The sequence below is a fragment of the Megalops cyprinoides genome, chromosome 22 (genome assembly GCF_013368585.1).
Source record: "Megalops cyprinoides isolate fMegCyp1 chromosome 22, fMegCyp1.pri, whole genome shotgun sequence".
Classification (NCBI taxonomy): domain Eukaryota; kingdom Metazoa; phylum Chordata; class Actinopteri; order Elopiformes; family Megalopidae; genus Megalops; species Megalops cyprinoides.
The window spans coordinates 5491086-5511101 of NC_050604.1; the positions used below are offsets into that span (position 1 = coordinate 5491086).

The window sequence follows — 20016 nt, forward strand, 5'->3', positions numbered from 1 at the left end:
ATCAGTTGTATCTATGGGTCTCATTAAATTTGGTGTGGTTCCAGTTATCAAATATATAAGAAAGAAGAGAAGAGAAGAGAAATCCAAAACACTCGATCTCTTTAGCCTCAGCAAAATGACAGTCGTGTAATTTGTATTTGATTTTTACACATTTAAAAGGGGTTAATAAAACAGACTACACAAGCTGTTTTAAGCACTGGCAACAGAACAAGACCAAACAGGGTAAATTTCACATTGACACTAGAAGGTTTTTTTGCACTCAGAGTTGTAAACACATTAATAGGGTACCATGATTTGTAATGGATTCAATGACCCTTAGAGTGTTCAAGACCAGACTTGCCAAAGTGCTAAATACACTCAAGATATTAAGCAGAATGAGGAGCCAAGATAGGCTGAATGGGTTGTTCTCATCAGCTAGCCTGTCATGTTTTCATGTTCACAGCCCAGCGTACTGATACATCCTATTTTACAAAATGGCTGGTGTAGATGGGGGAGTGCCCCTGCACAAAGTGGTCCAGCGAATGTGAAGGGAGAAGGCGTGGTTAAGGCTCTCTCTTTGTTTCTCTGACCCCCGTCTGACTGATGCAATGGCTGGAGTTGGTCCATGCGACCGCGGGGACATTGACGCTTGAACTTTTAGAAATGGTGTCTCCCAGCACCACGGTGCCCTCTGAGACCAATGCACAGGAGTCCTGTCACTCAGCTTTCTCAATTCTGATATATCCCACCATAAAATTACATTCCCTAATCCCTACTGGTTCATCATGTCAGCCTTAAATCTCCATCCGTGGTATGGCTTGAGGGAGAAGGACTATGCATGAAACTGCCTTTCTTCTCTTTGCAAACCCTTTAACTGTTACTTGACAGTTTGGCAAGAGACCTGCTTTTTGGGAATTGAACTTTGGCAAGAACTACCAAATGTAAACACCCACAAATTCACATTTAGGAGAGAGGGTTTTAAGTTACTGGATAATGTGCCCAGCAATGCAGGGACAGCAACAAAGTTCAAGGTATCAGAAGCTCTCATTTTTATCCGCTAAAGAGAGGGAGACAAAGCTATATGTTTCAAATAACTTTTGTTCTTGCAACCACAAATGGTCTTGATGACCATGACTTTCTTACAAAAGTGGGTGGCGTGGATGCTTAGCGCTCCCCTTAGTGCTCCCCTGATCTCCAGAGTGATGCCAAACAGTAATACAAAGAAAAGCCTGAAATGCAATGTTATCTTATCACAGTTTTGCTGCAGTACAAACAGATGTCTTTGCTGGAAAGGAGGAGTGCAAGCACACTGGTAAATAGTGATATCCTATTTCAGCCCATAATATGCCAGACCCAGCCCACTTTAGCTGCTCCCGTTCCTTCCCATGCAAAGCTGTAGTATTTAGAGGAAACTCAGAGCATCTCTCAGTCTCAGTATTTGCTGACAGGTCTCTTGGAGTCATGGCAACAGCGGGGAAGGTATGTGAATCTACTCCATGTTTATGCTTTTACATTTTGCATTGCAATGCAGAAATTATTCAATAAACCTGCTGGATACAATCATTTTCACTTTAATTAATTAATAGCCCTTTTCATATCATAGGATTAATAGCATTAATAGTTTTTTTCATATCATAATTATGCATAAAATAGTGGTCATTCCAATATTATTTTAAATTTGGCTTCTCTAATTGTATTTCCATCTTAAACTTTAGCAATCAATAAGAGGAAGTCCCTCCCTACAAATATTATTGAGTGCATTGATATTTAATTTTGAAATATAATTTTGCAGACCAAATTTGTGAAGAACTATACTTTTGGTTCAGTAAATGACTGATACCAGGGTTCACATATATTCTGGAGATCTAAAGTGTTGTACTTTATTTGTTATTTGTTTAGTGTTATACTTATTTTGCAAATAGACAAATGGAGGAAAGTCAGTTTGTGAAATGCATCCTCTGTGCTGTTGGAGATACGATTATTACACTTGTATAGTTTCTGCTATAATTTCGGTGAATTGAACAGAAAAGCATGAGTGATTCCTTGACTTTGTAATGGTGTAATTTCCCTTAACATTTTTGAATGTTAGCATATTGTGATTCATGATGTAAAAATTGGCACTACTTAAAATTGGCTCTACTTAATCTGTAGACAATTCTTTTCCATAGTAAGGATTCTGGCAACTGTAGACACTTTATCTACTGTACTGACGAACTGGAATACAGTTTAATCATTCTTGAAACCCATTCCATTCTGGGAAAAATGATCTAACACAGAGCCACGAAACAGAGTTAAACAAAGACAGACATAACTGGCTAAGGAATTGAAGGGGCTAGACAAACACAACCACCCGATTGCAAAAGAGCCAGAGTCGTCTGCCAAACCACATTGTGAAATACAGCACTCCTTCAGTCCTGGCCCCTTAGCTGCTCCAAAAGATATAAAACTCCATGTCAGAGCGACTGTACTTTGAAACCACTGCTGGTCATAACTATAGTAACAGACATAAGAATCCATAAGTGTCCCACTCCTCCCTAACCTTCCTTCTAAGAAACAGTAACACACAGGCCAGAAAACAATAAAATATTATGAAGCAGCCTGGTTTATCTATTCATGCTTTTTTTTCAGAGATCCGACAGTATTCCTGGCAAGATAGCTGAAATACAACAAGGGGGCCACAGATTGTTGAGATGTTGAGAATCGTTTATGTTGGAATGGACTGGTGGATCCAATCCATATTTTTTCTGTTGTATTCTATTTACATTTTTTTAAAATCATAGTTGCCAGACCTATTGCAAAATGCAACCATATGTTTAAAACCATGAATGGTCTGGTTTTAGGGAGACGGCTGTGTAACATTGATGTCCCATCGTACAATACTGACCAGCTGCCTAACTTGTCTCAGACCTGCCTAATAGCTCTACCACATGACAGTACTATATGAATCAAAGAGAACATGTATATTGCATTTGCTTACCCAGAAGAACTTACATAGCTTATGATTTTTAGATGTTTTCCATTTATACAGTTGGATATCTACTGATGGACGTGTACAACAGGAATGGCCCACCAAGGATTTGAACCGGCAACCTCTGAGCCCTAATCCTTACCACTGCACCACACTGCTACCCTAGAATATCAACATGTAAACAGCACCCAGCTCTAAAGATATATTCGACAAAGTGACAAAACAGCAGTGATGTCTGAACCTTTCGCCCACTGGAAATGGTATGGCAAGGCCCACCTTAGCATTATGAAAGCCATCTTTTGTTCATATGTGACAGGTGATCAAGTGCAGGGCGGCGGTGGCCTGGGAGCCCAACAAGCCTTTGGTCATAGAAGAAATTGAGGTGGCCCCGCCTGAGGCTCACGAAATTCGCATCAAGGTGAGGGGCATGGGACGTCCCCTAAGCAGAGCAGCGAAGCTCATTGTGTGCTGGCTCTAATATGTGTGATGTCTCCCCTTCGAGATAGAGTCTGTCTATTCACCCACAGAAGAACTTAGTAATGGGGAAACAGTGGATATTACATATCCACTGCCACATATTGCACATCAACAACCATGGTGAACATTTATACTTACTTTATTGCTTTTTGGACTTTTTAAAATTTCTCACTTTTTTCCCCCTGTATGCAATGCTATTGTGAGAATCACTAGAAACAGCCCCCATGGTCCATTCTAAGACTGGTGTCACGAGGGCTTTTTTGTCCTGTTGAATTCAGGTTGTTGCGACGGGGGTTTGCCACTCAGACCTGTACCACCTGTTTGAGGGGAAGAAGAAGGAGGGGTTCCCTGTGGTGCTTGGGCATGAGGGGGCGGGGATTGTAGAGAGTGTTGGACCAGGAGTGACAAAGTTCAAGCCAGGTCAGAAATGACACCCACAGACACATATGACGATACCTCACCATACACATGATACCCCGTGATACACTGATAACTCAACTCCCCTTGTTACCTCAAATTACATAAATGCTTTAGCATGATTATCTTATCATACACTAGCTAGCCCCCATAGTAGCATAATATAACTGCAGTCTAGGATTGTCTACAATGGTGGAGTCACGTGACATCACTCCTGAGAGACCAAGACATGAAGACCAACTAAGACGAACCCATGTCAGCTGTAACTCTAGATCTTCCCTTTAGGTTCTGTCAGATACAGCATTATGCCAAGGAGCACAAATGATTTTGACCCTGTTTTCTTCGGTCTTGTGTAGGGGACAAGGTAATTCCACTCTTCATCTCTCAGTGTGGGGAGTGCAGGTTTTGCAAGCATCCCAAGACTAACCTGTGTGAAAGAAGCTGGTGAGAGCATTATTTTATATTAGAGCATTCATGTATATTTGATTTATGAAAAACACATAAGTGTGAATCCAAAGATTTGCACTGCAGATGGAAGGAAATGTCATAATGATGTGGGATAAAGAACATAAAGATTATAAAGCTAAATGAATGGCCAAATGAATTGTTCTGTAAGTTTTCCCTCTGTGCTGTGAGTTTTACCTGTGTTCTGTGAGTCTTACCTCTGCTCTACAAGCCTGAATGAATGAACAAATGAATGAGTTAGCTTTGGTCTGTGAGTCTTTCTTCTGTACTGTAAGCCTTCCCTGTGTGTCCTGTCAGTCTTGCCTCTGTTCTCCAAGCCTCCCAGTGGCAGTAAGTCTGGGCCTGTTGTGTTGACAGGTCCAACGAGAGGTATGACATCATGTCGGACACCATCTCCCGTTTCACCTGCAAGGGGAAGACCATCCTGCAGTTCATGGGCACCAGCACCTTCTCCGAGTACACCGTGCTGAACGAGATCGCCGTGGCCAAGATCCATGACTCCGCCCCCCTGGACAAGGTCTGCCTGCTGGGCTGCGGCATCACCACGGGATACGGAGCCGCTGTCAATACTGCCAAGGTAGGTCAGGCCTACGACTTGCACCTATCAGGTTCGTCGGGATACCTGTAAGCCAAGAGAGCACTGAAATGTCCTTGTGACAGGTCTAGAATGTTGCAATGGAGAGTTATTTTGCAGCTTCTGTCATGACAGAGTTAATCATCCCTTAGGATAGCCTGGAAAATCAGACCATGCACATGTGTAATGAATGTGGAAGAGGTTGGCATCTCTACGAGTGAGATCCCAACCCCTGTTCTCATTGCACAGCTAAACTCTAATGGCGTTGTATCCAGTTGAGCTAAAGGCACTTTGCCACTAGCTCTATCAGCAACAACACTAGCAAGCCAAGTCTCAGGGAGTGATGTCACTGCTGCACCACTCTGCTACCTGCTACCACACTGGCTTTACACACACAAGCTCACACAAGCTACTCATTTCAATTCTCCTACACATGGAACCATATATTCTTATTCTTCTACCTGTATAGTCAATAGTAGCACTACAAGGGTGTGGTGTAGCAGTCAGACAACTAACATTTGCAACATAGGGTTTGCAACCAGGTTGTACTCTTAACCTGAGCTGGAAGAGGGCATCCGCTTAATAAATAATTCAATGTGCTCCACCACGCCATAGTGCCATATAATTTTAAGAGTTCTCTCTGACTGCATCGTGTTGGCATGAATGCACTTTTCACCAATGTGCTGTCCACCTCCCCCACCTTCTTCCCCAGGTCGAGCCTGGCTCGACATGTGCAGTGTTCGGTTTGGGGGGTGTGGGTCTGGCAGCAGTGATGGGGTGTAAGGCAGCAGGGGCGTCCAGGATCATCGCTGTGGACGTCAACAAGGACAAGTTCCTAAAGGCCAAAGTGCTTGGTGCTACTGACTTTGTCAACCCCAAAGACCACAGCAAACCCATCAGTCAGGTGCTGGCAGAGATGACCAACGGAGGGGTGGACTTCTCCTTGGAGTGTGTCGGAAATGTGGGCGTGATGGTGGGTGTACCTTGGTTCTACTTACACATTATATATTTTCCAGGGACTTAGCTTTATTCCAATTGGCTTACACTGATAACATTTTTTTTTACAGTTTTTATATTCTGTAACTCATTCATAACTCATTCTGTAGCTCATTAGGCAAGTCATTCAAGGCACAACAGTAATGTCCCACCATGGATCCCAAAACCATGACCCTGAGTTTGCTACTCTCCCCACTGCACCACATGCCACTCTCAATCAAAACTGCCAAGTCATCTTTAGGGAAAGTGCTATTCAATAAAAACCAGCAGGTGAAGTTAAGGGATAGAGCTATTCGACCAAGAGAGAAAAAAGACTCTCTTAATCTGACACTGAATCACAGTAAACTGAGCTCTGCATTTAGTCAAAATCAAAGTAAATAAATCCAAAATTCAACAGAAAAAAGGAAAACTTTTCCAAATTTTCACTTTGTGTGTATCAAGTTATTTTTAGGAAGTTTTTTTTTTTTTAATTGAATAGTGCTTTGCCTTAAGATGATTTGGCAGTTTTGACAATTCATTGCATTTTGGTTTTTTTTGAATGTTTGGAAAGTCTTGGACTTGTTTCCTTCACCCTTCTCAGAGAAGTGCACTGGAGTCTTGTGTGAAAGGCTGGGGGGTCAGTGTCCTGGTGGGGTGGACCGACATGGACGACTTCTCCGCCAGGCCCATACAGCTGATCTCAGGCCGGACCTGGAAGGGCTCCCTCTTCGGAGGTGATTGAGTAGAATGGTCATTTTTCATTAGCAGCAAGCCATAGTTGAAAAATGCCAACCACTTGAGGGGGCTCTATCCACTCATGTGCAGTGTCACTGTATCTAATATAAAACCACAGGAGGGCACCCTAACTATTCACATGCAATGTCATTGCATGTCAAACCACTCTATCCTTTCAAGTACAGTTACACTGCAGGTCGCACCAAACCACTAGATGGCACTCTATCCACACATAAGCAGTGTCACTGAAGGGCATTTGAAACCACGAGGAGGTCACAAGATCTATACACATGCAGTCACACTACATCAAATTTTAGACACTGCATTCTCAACTGACAAAAAATAAGTTACAAGTAAGAGAGGAGGAAAAATGATCACTTATATTACAGTTCATTCAGCTCAAATAATCAGTTCAAATTACTTCTTGTGGGGCATGGCATCAAATTCAAAGCCTCAATCAAGGCAGCACATACAAACAGTCTAGACACTAATATCAAAAAACTCAGATGCACATAGATTCATAGTAAATTAGTATAGAAAGAAGTTAATGTCAAGCATGCAAGGGTGCAGCTAATGGCAATATTAGGCTAGCAAAAACCAGCAGCATTAAAATACAATAGCCAGAAGATAACAGAAATACAGTGAGTTCACATAAACTCTGAATGTGTCTTTAGTCTTTTATAATGTGTCTTAAATGTCTGTGTGTCAGGGTTCAAGAGCAAGGACGGCGTGCCTAAGCTGGTGGAGGACTACATGGCCAAGAAACTGAAGCTGGACGAGTTCATCACCCACACCATGACCCTGGAGCGGGTGAACGATGCCATCGAGCTCATGAAGACTGGCAAATGGTAGCCTTGGTCTCGTCTCCTTCCCCACCCAAAACAGATGCTGCCCCCTTCACCGTTCTTTAACTCATTGCCATCCTGTGCTCTCCTGTGTTGCAGCATCCGCACAGTGCTGAGCGTGTCGCCGCTGTGAGAAGAGACGGGAGCGCCCCCTGCTGTTCCTCTCAAGCATGTGCGCGCGGCACATTAACACCAGCGGCACCTGATATGCACACCAAAAGTCTGTCATGTTAATCAGTCAATATTCTTTTGTAATTACTTCCTGATCACTGCATTTTTAAAGCCATATACACCATTAAAATAACAGTGGTACCAATTCTGTGATTGTATATCTGTGAAGTCCTTTTCCTGTAGCTGGTGTTCCGAGCTAGTGTATTACTGCCACCTACTGTTCAAAAGTGTACAACACAGTCAACATCTGAGAGCTTCAGTCTCTGAAAGATGAGCTACCAGTGAAGGCCTGAAATGAATGTTATCTGTCGCATGCTAAGATCCCAATAGATTATGCAATCAATTCACAATGAATATACCAAAGTGAATATGCCTACACATGGTGTGACAAAGTTAAGAAATGTCAAAGCATGGCCAGTAATAAAGACCCCCCCCCTCACTGAAAGGAGTGTACTGGCTCATATACAATTAAATTAAATAGTAGGAAATTGTTTCATGCATGCATTATTAGTGCTTCATAAATTAGGCCACACCTCTGAAATCCTGATGATGTCTCTTTCAGATTTGTTTCAGCCACCTCTCAATTGCTTTGATTTAGAATCATCAGCCATATTCCAAGCAACAAGCATCAAGTGAACTAAGCAAAACAAAGCTTATTAAATAAGGATCTAACAAAACAGGTAGCAGAAGACATATAATGAGAATGTTAGCAGAAGACACAATGCCAATACCACTGTTCCTATTTGCACAGTGGTATCAGCCAGTCCTGAACATGGGGGTGGTGCCAGTAGCTTTGGGAAACCTCTCACAAAGCCTTGGGGTAAATATGACAGCACAAGTAAAATCCCCTGATCAAACAATCCAGATGCCCTGCGAGGAAAAGGTAATGATTAATGTTTTAAATATTTACGCTGATAATCTGACCATTGCCCCACTGGAAATGAGAGACAGACCCCTGGATTGCACAAAGGTAGCTAGTGCAGTTTGTTACCACCCATACACTGAAGGCCTGCTGACCATGGACACTGTGGGAAAGGTAGGTGCACTAATCAAATGGCTGTACCGTATGTTTCTTATCGATAATTCATGCTGTAGGCTCCTTCATCACATCATATTTTCTAGATTAAATTGAGTTGTTTTACGCATTCTACACAGACTTGGGGTCAGTTCCATTTCAGTTCAGTGAATTCATGAAATGAACTGAAATTTAGTTTGTTAACTGAAATTCCTTAATGGAAAATATTGGGCAGGTTTCAATGCATTCTCTGAACTGACTGAACTGAAATGGAATCAAACCCACCTTTAATTCATTTCTCCACCTTGAGGTTGTAGTCTTTAACTACCATTTTGTTCATATCGCCAAGCACATTATTGTTGGTTTTAGAATTCATACTGTACCACCATTGCTTAACAGTTGCTTCAACAGTTGAAATGCCTCACTTGTTCATTTGTTCTGTGGCAACAATGGCAACAGTAAAATTTATTTTAAAATCTGTATTCATCTTTTGCACCTTTTCCATAATACAGTTTAAAAGCAGCAGTAGGTCAAGACCTATTATAATACCATCCGAACAAACCACATTTTCATACCACCATCTATTCATTAAAAAAGTTACTCATTTGGGATTTTAAATGCCTGACCTCAGCTGTATGGACCAGATAACAGGTAAGTAAATTTGCTCTTTACAAGAGCAAAAGTCAGTGTGTAAAGCTTGCAGCTGTACATAGCCAATGAAACCAGGTGTACTGAGGACTGCTTGTGTGTTGTGGGCAGCAAAGCACCTCAGATGTTTGTGTGGCATTTACTAGTATGTGATAGTGGATGAAATTCACAAACAAGCGATTTTTTTTTCAGGTATAGTGTCACAGTGAACATCTGGCAACTCTTGCCTATGTAATTGTTCATGTGCACAGTTATCACCGGATGGAAGCATTAAAACCAGGAATGCTTTATGGGGTCCAAACAGCATAGTGTTTAATTAACTAAAAGTTAAACTGAATTTCAAAAAAGTATTTTTGGTGCACAACAAAGAGGAAACACCAAACCTGGATCTGAACTGTCCAATGTGGCATTATTATGTGCTAAAGTAGCTTACATTGTAAATCACTCAGGATAAATGTGTCTGCTTTTATTTGCAAAAAAAAAAAAAAAAAACATAAAATCTTGCTAGCATGTACTTTTGATCCCTGGTTTATGTGAAAACAAGCATCCAATTGGTTCAGATCAAACAATTACTGATAGCATTTGATATCTCAATCTATTTTGAAGCCTTCACTAGTTATAACTGTATTAAATGCATAGCTAACTTCTCATATGGCATACACTGCTGGGGCACCTGCCGTTTCTGAACCAGGAGATAGTGAAGTTCTACTGATCCTTCACAGGTGATCAGGTGCAGAGCGGCGGTGGCCTGGGAGCCCTGCAAGCCCTTGGTCATTGAAGAAATCGAAGTGGCCCCACCGGAGGCTCAGGAAGTTCGCATCAAGGTGAGAGAAACTCCAAGGTGGCTTGGCAGGGCAGGGGCTGTCCTTAACTCTCATCAGGATCCAATAGAAAAGGGGATGTGCTGATGTGGGCTTTAGAGACAAGTTTACATTTGCTGTGAAGTGCACCATGAGGATGATGGAAGGAATGCTTCCACTGACCTGCTTTTGAAAATTTCCACCTAGATTGTTGCGACTGCACTGTGTCACACGGACCTGTACTTCCTGTACGAGAGAGGGAGGAGGGAGGGGTTTCCTGCCGTGCTGGGGCACGAGGGGGCGGGGATTGTGGAGAGCGTGGGACCAGGAGTGACAAGGTTCAAACCAGGTCAGCCACTACAAACCATAGAGCCCTCGGCCACAATTGGTTTGAGTCTGTGATGTGTCATATCAAAATGTTGGACAGGCTAAATGATCAATCGCTGTATAAAATTTGAAGTTTTAATCACAGTGGTGGCATGATATTTTGAAGATCATATGTCATGTTGAGTGTATCTTAGCTGGAGAAATGAGGATCAAAGTCACAAAAATATGCTTTAATAATGTTCACATTAACTGATAGCAATGTTCACAAATAGAATGCTACCTAACATTTTATCATTTGCATTTCTGCCCTGATTTCTATGCTAGCAGTCTGTCTGCCAGAGGAGTGTTTTAAATGGGCTGTAGATAGTGCCCACTCACATTTGTTTCAGAGACACTAAACTTGGACCAATCAGGTTTTTGATAGTGTGCACACAATTTATGCATCCTCACAGGAACAGAGTGCATCATGGGATTCTGTCATGCCTGTCTAATGATCCTGCTGAAATGAAGTCAGAATATGCCTGCTTACCCGAAATGTCTAATTTCTTAACATGCTTGTTCAATTCTATGCATAACACAAACATTGCTTATTGGCTGTACAAGTTATTAATAGTGTTTGGTTGTGCCTGGATCTTATACAGTTTATAGTGATGCAAAACAGAACAACACCATACAATAAAGAACACTTGATTATAATCTGAGAGAGATTAAAGTAATTGGTTTATGAGTGGATCTCCCCATTAATGTATATGTAGGAATGTAGGAATTTAGGAACAGGAACAGGTTAATTTGCATTTTCTTCTTTTCCAGGAGATAAGGTCATCCCTCTCTTTGTGTCTCAGTGTGGAGAGTGCCGATTTTGTCTCAATCCCAGCACCAATCAATGTGACAAAAGCTGGTAAATATAAAGGCTCTCTGGCGTCGCAGTCAAAGTCGCATGTTTGGTACCCCGTAGACCTGGGTTCAAGGCTGGGTGGGGCGACTGCTCTCGTCCTTTGCTACAATACCATAAACTTTCTCAGTGCTTTACTCCAGATTTTATATGCTTGTGAATGAACATTGACTAAAGAAAATAATGGGGTATATTGCATTTGTGAATATTTATTAACTTAAATTCTCCATGTTTCGGAAAAAAAGAACATTATTTTAAGAATAACATGTTGAAAATGTTGAAATTGCAATCCAATATTTAAAAAAACAATATTTTTTTCATCTTTACAGGTCAAGCCAAAGGTAACTTCCCACAGTTAATTCCCATCAGTGGCTTCATGCAGGTCCATGTTACCATGAATTGCATGCTCCAAGAAATATGAAATAAGCAACTTTACAGGTCATTTTCGAGAGCATCCCTTCTGTTCTGGAGGAATGTTGTGGTTAGCTGGTCTGTACTCTCTGAGATGTTTTGAGAGTTCCCAGATTTCCTAGAAGAATAACAGACCTCTCCCTGTGACATGTTAGCTCTGCCTAGAAATTCTGTCTGCTACTTGCACTAATTTGAACTCTGATTGTATGGTGGATGGAACAGTGGGTGGACTTCTGGTGTAACAATGGGTGGATATCTAGTCTGAAATACCCTCAACTTAATCATAATTGACAAGGTAAAAAGAACCTAACATTCTGGAAATACAATGGGGACGTGCTTGTATGTGATAGCAGAGCTGATACTTCCTGAAAGTTGTTAGCTGTGTAAACATGTCAACTGATCTCTGCTTAGACCAGGTAAGAGGTATGATGTAAGCTCTGACACCACGTCCAGACTGAAGTGCAGAGGCAAGACCCTCCTGCAGTACTTAGGCACCAGCACCTTTTCAGAGTACACCGTTGTTAATGAGGTCGCCGTGGCCAAGATCCCCGACTCCGCCCCCCTGGACAAGGTCTGCCTGCTGGGCTGCGGCGTCGCCACGGGATACGGAGCCGCTATCAACACCGCAAAGGTGACCTGCTGTGATTCCAGAGTCACATTCCACAGCTGCCCCTTAAGCCCTTTAGCCCTTGTTTTTGGAGGGCTCTTAACGCAGTCAGTGTTTAGGGCTGGTCCACCCTACAGCCATTGAGAAGAAGTGGGTCAAACCAGCCCTAAAATAATACCTCAATGAAGGGTTCATATTGAGCTATTTTTCATGACACCTTTAGTCAGTATTTGTACAGGACCCCTGTACAACACAGTCGTAGAAAGGTGTAGAAAATAATCATCTTGGGACAAAACCTGCACTATTTAGTAAGACCATAGCATTAAAAGGGCATTTTTGTATGTCTGAATTTTGAATTCATAAGCATCTGGACGGTCATCTCCAAAGATACAATTTCCAAACATTAAGTGAGACATGCTATGTAGCTTGACCATTCACTGCTGAAGGTGAGAGTAGTTGTGATTTTAGGGTTCAAAAGGGGTGCTTTTTAAAACTCCCTCACCCCTGATTTCCTCAGGCCCTGGAGTGATTGCTTAATGATATAATGTCACATGATAAAGTGACAACCCAGACCAAGGGCTTGAGGGCTTTAGGGTGACCTTTGAAAGTGGCCCGACATGCTCACCGGTGCCCAGGCATAAAGAGGAAGCTCACATGCCTCAATCCTCAGCTTTGCACTGCTGTGCACCCTTCAAGATAGTTCCACAGGATAATTTCTTGCTGTCTGCATTGTTTGAATATTAAGGGCCAGTGACGTAATGACTTGGGTTGAATGTAGAGCCATCTGTAGTGTTTAAATTGCAGTACGGTGATGTGCAGTAAGGCTACAGTACAGGCTTTGCATTGTTTTTGTCTCTTCCCTGCTTTCTGACTAGACTCTCCCCTCCTCTGTCTTCCCCAGGTCCAGCCTGGCTCGACATGTGCAGTATTCGGTTTGGGGGGTGTGGGCCTGGCGACGGTGATGGGGTGCAAGGCAGCAGGGGCGTCCAGGATCATTGCTGTGGACGTCAACAAGGACAAGTTCCCCAAGGCCAAAGTGTTCGGGGCCACCGACTTTGTCAACCCCAAGGACCATGACAAACCCATCAGTCAGGTGCTGGCAGAGATGACCAATGGAGGGGTGGACTTCTCCTTTGAGTGCGTCGGAAGCGTGGAGGTCATGGTGGGTGTGGTCAAAGTGACAGCCACTGCTCCCTTTCTCTCTGACTCCCTCTGAGTCATGGCTCCTTTCCTCTCTGACCCCCTGTCAGTCACTGCTCTGAATTATAAGTTTTATGCTCTGACTCCCTCTAGGTCACTACTGCTTTAATGTCTCTCTCAGTCACTACTCCTTTCCTCTCTGCCTATGTTTTTGTCACTTCTTTTCCAGAGAGGAGCGCTGGAGTCCTGTATTAAAGGCTGGGGGGTCAGTGTGCTGACTGGGTACAATGACAGTCAGGACATGTCCACTCGCTGCCTGCAGCTTCTCGCTGGACGCACTTGGAAGGGATCTCTGTTTGGCGGTGGGTCCCAGATTCTCTGTAATTTCACTGCAGCAGATGATCTGGACACTGAATGGATCAGCTGTTAATGGGTACAAGCAAGACAAAATAGCATAAATACACAAATGCCAGTGTCTGAGACACTTACGGTATTAAAATATATAAAATATATAAAAAATTACTATCAGTGTCATAGTTAATCAACCACAAGTGTTCTTATTTTCCCTTCATAGATCACAAAGCCCAGGTGGGAGAGTTCTTGCTGACATTTTGCAATGCAAGCTAGCTGTTGGCCAACGATGACCCTCTGATCAACCACATATTTGTCACATTATTTATTATAACTAAATCAAACCACAAAAGTTCCAGCAGACAGTTAATTTGCTCATACACAAGATATGATTTTAAAATGTGGGTATTATCAACCGAGAAACCTTTCTGTCATTTGATGTGTGAGATTTGACAGTATTAGTGGGCTTGAAACGGATAACCAGTTGTTAGCGGTTGGCATTACTGCTGTGTGTCTTACAGGCTATAAGAGTGTGGAGAGCGTGCCCAGGCTGGTGGGGGAGTACATGGAGGGGAAACTGCAGCTGGACGAGTTTGTGACTCACACTCTCCCCTTGGACCGAATCAATGAAGCCTTCGACCTCATGATCAATAGAGAAGGGTAGGGTTTTGTAGCCTGAAGGGGAAAAGAAAAAAAACAAGAATGCTATGTGTGTATGTTTTTGTGTATTCACAAGGAGAGACTTGGAATGATGGAATGTAGTGATGTTTGTTTTTGTCTCCTTTCTATTTCAGCATTAGAACAGTGCTGCATCTGTCCACACATTGAGGTGCAGCGTGAAGAACCTGTTTTGATTGTTTTATGGCTGAGAAAAGCAAGAAAAGCTAAATCACATTCAAATCCTCAAGTTTACATGATGATAATACTCGTCACAAACTTGTCCTTTCTTTTAAGCAAATTAAACTTCGGAGCATTAAAACTACATGGATATAGTTTTTTTTCTACATTAACATGGGGTTTACAGTCCTCTTATCATAGGCGGAGTTTGACATTTGCGCTACAATAATAGAGGAAAATAGTGCCAAGCTTGCACTATAGTGCAAGCCAAACAACACAGCGCATCAAATCAGCGCACACAACTGAAGCGCACAAACCATAAAGTTAAAATCTGTTAAAAGTGAAATATCAATTTGTTTATATTATACTGTTAGGCTTTCATATTCCACGTACCCTTTAAAAACATTTAGTGTACAAGAACTAATTTCGTGTTAAATTTAAAACTATGAAATATGCATACTCACTCATATCCAACGTATAGCGTGCACACACGCACACAAGTACAAAATACTCAGCAACAGTGTCGCCTGTTGTTAGGCTTGTAAAATATATATATACACCTAGTGTAGAAGTAAACGCCTTTTGCGTCCTGCGTATATGTCCACTGTCTTCTCAAGTGATAGGTTTGTTGTTATGTCGTTCTCAATGTGAAGGCTCAAAAATTAATTTATTACAAAACCAAACATAATAGAATTCAGATTTATTTCTTACAATCATTTTATTTTATTGCATTACTGTAGGGTTGTCAAAATAACGCGTTAATTTCGATTACTTATAGAAAAAATAGCGCGTCAAAAAAAATTAACGAAGATTAATCGCACTCTATGATGCCCCTTGAACCCATACGTCAATGTGCATTTAAGCAATATCACACAAGAGGGAGTGCTGTTATAAGCCTACTGAATATCATTACAGCTGTGATTATCTTCAGCACTCGGTTTGCAGCCTCGTACCTACGACCGAATCACAGCCGTGCTGATATTCAGTATAACAGCACGAACTCGAGTGTGATATTGCTTTTATACAGCAGTTCTACAAACAAGGCTGTTCATCAAGTAACGATAATTTGAGACAACAAATTATGTTTTTTGTCGTTTATTCGGCTACGCCGACAAAAATAGTTCCTTGTGGATTACATTTACACCAGAAGAGGCTCGTCCATTGAGGAAAGGGAGGACCATCCTCTGTAAAACTTCAGGAAAAAATAAACTTCCAAAAGAAAAATAAATGCACGTAAATTTAACAGATTAATCTGTTAAAATACTGATAATATTACTATTTTAACACTTCGAAGCCACAAAAATCGTCTCCCCGTGTCAAAATATCGACAGTACCCCCTACCGCAATTGAAAATTACTGTCCGACCTCCCCAAGCCTCTCACTGATGTCCATCACAAACGGTTGATACCCCAGCGGCTCGTGAGTCCTGGCTTTTAACAAGAGGGTGAATGGCAGTAAGGGAGGACGAACCGCCCTTAGGGCGGGTCTAGCCAGAGGCTCTGGATTTAGCGCCTAACATCAGTGAACCAATCAGCGGACCTGACTGCGCTGGTGAATACCTAATCAGAGTTTTGAGGGAGGGCGTTATGGATGATATCGTGCAAGAATCGTGTCTTGTGTCATTAGTCGTACAGCAAGCATAACAATTGTTGTGTTTCGTCGAGAAGTTTTTTTTTTTCTGTTGGACGCTAGCTTTGTTGATTGCTAATAAAGCCCCAATGGAAACAGCGGACGTTGTCCGTGTTTTATTAAATACACCATTTCACTCGTTGGACTACAGTGAGAAGGTTAGGGTCAAAGCAGCAGAGAGACGAATTCCAAAAATGAGATTACCAAACCAAATGGTAAGGTCAGTGTGTTCAACACCACATGGTATGAGAAATAACGATGGCTCACTGGCAGCCTAACGAACAACCATCTATATTGCAGGCCTTGCTGGCTAATGGGGAAAACTCAAACATGGTCTATTCAGGGATATTTGGATAGGGCAACAAAACGTCACGATAGATGTAAAGACCACGTTGGTGCTGCAGTTAGATTGAAATTGCTGGGCAGGATGCCAGTCAGTCAAGTTGTGGATGAGGGTGTACGGTTGCAAACGGCTTAGCACAATGCAAATGTGCGTCGTAATAGAGATACTGTGAAGCGCCTGGTTGATAGCACTGCTTATCTGGGCATGCAAGAATTAGCATTCAGGGGGCATATCGAAGGGGCCAGTTCAGACAAGGGAAACTATAGAGAGTTAACAGAGGTGATTGCACGATATGACGATTTACTTGCATAGCATTTGAAGTCTTCATCGGTGTTTACCGGTATGTCTAAAACCATCCAGAACAATTTGATTTCAGCAATAGCCACCTCAATTAAAGGCGAAATCAAGCAGGAATTAGACGCGGCTCCATTCTTCTCTTGGCAGATTGATGAAACCGCAGACATAAGCTGTTATTCACAGCTCTCAGTTATCGTCAGATATGTAGACCATCAGGGAACTATCCAGCAACGTTTTCTGGGTTTTTTCGATGTTCCGAGGGGGCGAGATGCACAGTCGTTGTTCAAGGTTGTCAACTTCTTTTTCAAATGAATGCCCGTGTACCCTCAGTAATTAGCTTAAACCTGGCACGTCCCGTTCACTCTAAGACTACAATTTATCAGTTTCAATCATTATAACAATCTGTTTTTAAATTCTAGCAATTTGGCTTTAAAACAACAGGACGCAGCAATTTACCACTTTTTAGGTATATTTTTATTGGCAGCTAGTTTTGGTGTCATCTTCAAATTCATTTTTATAGTATATGGTCATGTGAAGGACAGAACACAACTGTCATTCCCACTAGCCTCCCAGGCTATGCACTATGTAGTTCTGTGGTCGACCCCCCTTGAAAATGTAAGAACTGTTTTCACAGCACAACATTGCCAACTATATCCCCAAAAGACACCAATCAGAATGCTAGCAAGCTTTTGTCAGTGCTTACTGTGCTGTTGTTGTATTTTGTGTCTTTTAGGTAGTTAGCTCACCAGTTGTAGACCAAAACTCCTTACTGCTGCTTTAAATGTGTCTGGGTTTTACATGCCTGCATATGCCCTCACCAACCCCACCACCAGCACCACCAAACTTCACCAAGCGCACCTTCCTTCCTCCCCTACTTTTACAAACACCGGCTGCCACTGGAAGAAACCTTGAGCAGAACCCAGCTCAGAGGGGGAGCCTATCTGCTTCTGGCCGGCACTGGGCAGATAGAATTAGAGAGAGTCTTAAAGTTACTTTAAGACATTTGAGTTAGATAGACAACAGTAATTAGTGACATAGTAATTATAAAATCTATCCTATAATGTCCGGTTCTTGGCACGCAGTTGGCTTGATGGGCAGGGCAGCGAGGTAGCAGGACTGTTTGGTTCTTAGCATGCAGTTGGCTTGACGGGCAGGGCAGTGAGGTAGCAGGACTGGAAGTCGGGGTGTGATGCTTGAGCTACAGCTCCAGGCAGGAGCAGTGATTAGTAGAAGTTAAGTGTGGGAATGGAAACAAAAGGCATAAAGGCAAAGGGGGGAACAGGGATGCATGTGCGTAATAGGGAAAAGTCCCAGCAGATAAGGACTATGGCAGCATACCTAGGGGACGAGAGGCAAGGGGCCAGCACAATCATGAGGGTGACCCTAAGGCAGTCAACACCAGACCACAGCCAGATAAGCTGAACAAAGAGTACCCAGGCCATGATATAGTGACAGCAATGACCATTTAGTCCACCAGAGACTCTATGATCAATGTCAGCACTGTGCCGTGTCCCTCAACTAAAGGATTTGAAATAAAGATACGTTTTTAGCTTAGACTTAAAGGCGGAGAGAGAGTCTGCTCCCCGAATCTCAGTGGGTAGATTGTTCCACAAAAGAGGGGCTCAGTACAAAAAGGCTCTACCACCTACAGTACTTTTACCCACTCTTGGAACAATGAGAAGTCCTGCACTTTGGGAACGTAGAGATCGTTTTGGAGTATATGGGCGGAAAAGGTCCTTAAGATAGGGAGGGGCAAGCCCATTTAAAGCTTTAAATGTAAGGAGAAGTATTTTGAAATCAATACGGTATTTGATAGGTAGCCAATGGAAAGAGGCTAATACTGGGGTGATGTGCTCAAAGCGCTTTGTTCTGGTTAGAATACGAGCAGCTGATATCTTTGGTTCATTACACAATATGATCCATATGAGCACGGAGGTGGTAGTAATTATGAAAAACGTAACATTTTCTAATAACACTACTAAATGTTAAGGACAGAGCATATAATGGATACATTGAGTCTGGGTCTTAGCCTCAGTACTCTTGTTACATAATTCACAAATTGTTCCATTATTCACACATTATAATGTATTCCAAAGCACACACAGGTTGCTATTTTGCAGACAAAAATGCAAACAATAAAATTTAGACAGATTCCAAAATCCATGATGCATTATTATTTTTGTGCTATTTTAAAAAGCAACACTGGGCTGTACAACAATTCTCAAGTTTACAGACAGAGTGTACAAAATTTGGCAGATCATCAGGTAGTCATATGATACACATAAGAAAACAGAATATGACAGATAAACAAGTAAATAAAGAGACGAAAGAAATTAAGCAGAAACAGATTATTTTCTATATCCCTGTGATTGTTTGATCATAGTTGACCAACAGAAAGAAATGTCTTAACCTTACACCTCTGCTTTTAGCATTAACTTGCCATTTAGAGACATTGGGCCTGATTGATCAAAATGCTCATCGTACCTTGTTCTTAGGAAAATTTCTGTCCTTGTTGTCTTGTCTAACTAGAAAGTGTGCAGGAGCAGACTTTACAGATGTAAACCAATTAGGGGGTCCTCTCATTGCCTCTTGTTAGTCATTTACAGTATAAATCTACTGATTAGATTAGTGAGTATATTGTTGGTTTATTTCAAACTGAATCCCATTTTAGGCAAAATATTTCAACTGCAAATGGTCATTTAGTTAACATATGAATTTGATACTTGTACACTTATCAGATTGCCAAAAAAAGTCTTGTTGAAATTTCTGTGCTGGGGTATGTGGTACGAGTGGTCTAGAGAAGATATGAAATTTGTTCGTACGTGGGAACAAATTCCAGGTATGAAGAAATTGATGAAAATCCAAAGAATTCCAATGTTGGTTATTTATGCACACTGTCAGGGCTCAGGCACGGACCCAGACGCAGACCACGAGTGCTTCAGATTCCAAGCGGCTTTATTCAGGGTCGATGGACGATATCGCAAACTCAGAACAGGCAGTGTCAAAACCGGACAGGCAGTCAGAAGGCAAACCGGGAGCAAAAACAGGAACAGGCAGGGTCGGAAACCAGACAGGCAGGCAAACCAGGCAATCGGGGCAAGACGGCAGGCAGG

General features: G+C 42.2%; 2 protein-coding genes across 2 annotated transcripts; both read left to right on the forward strand.

The window, feature by feature from the left end:
- Positions 1-1365: 1365 nt before the first annotated feature.
- LOC118769584 (alcohol dehydrogenase 1-like) lies at positions 1366-7754 on the forward strand. Its single transcript, XM_036516746.1, has 9 exons — positions 1366-1458; positions 3264-3365; positions 3703-3844; positions 4198-4285; positions 4664-4883; positions 5593-5853; positions 6457-6589; positions 7300-7438; positions 7535-7754. The coding sequence occupies exons 1-9, from the start codon at positions 1441-1443 to the stop codon at positions 7566-7568; spliced, it is 1137 nt and encodes a 378-aa protein (XP_036372639.1). The 5' UTR covers positions 1366-1440; the 3' UTR covers positions 7569-7754.
- Positions 7755-8589: 835 nt separating this feature from the next.
- LOC118769555 (alcohol dehydrogenase 1-like) lies at positions 8590-14761 on the forward strand. The gene is made up of 10 exons (XM_036516684.1): positions 8590-8642; positions 9992-10093; positions 10277-10418; positions 11207-11294; positions 11618-11629; positions 12111-12330; positions 13208-13468; positions 13676-13808; positions 14319-14457; positions 14592-14761. Exons 1-10 carry the CDS (start codon positions 8625-8627, stop codon positions 14623-14625), a joined length of 1149 nt encoding a protein of 382 aa, XP_036372577.1. The 5' UTR covers positions 8590-8624; the 3' UTR covers positions 14626-14761.
- The last annotated feature ends 5255 nt before the right edge of the window (positions 14762-20016 follow it).

Excerpts from the sequence above, each read along its gene's own strand:
- LOC118769555 (XM_036516684.1), top strand. Across the intron at positions 10,094-10,276 it reads CTCAGGAAGTTCGCATCAAG|ATTGTTGCGACTGCACTGTG; the intron begins GTGAGAGAAACT and ends ATTTCCACCTAG. Across the intron at positions 14,458-14,591 it reads CTCATGATCAATAGAGAAGG|CATTAGAACAGTGCTGCATC; the intron begins GTAGGGTTTTGT and ends TTTCTATTTCAG.
- LOC118769584 (XM_036516746.1), top strand. Across the intron at positions 4,286-4,663 it reads AACCTGTGTGAAAGAAGCTG|GTCCAACGAGAGGTATGACA; the intron begins GTGAGAGCATTA and ends TTGTGTTGACAG. Across the intron at positions 6,590-7,299 it reads GAAGGGCTCCCTCTTCGGAG|GGTTCAAGAGCAAGGACGGC; the intron begins GTGATTGAGTAG and ends TCTGTGTGTCAG.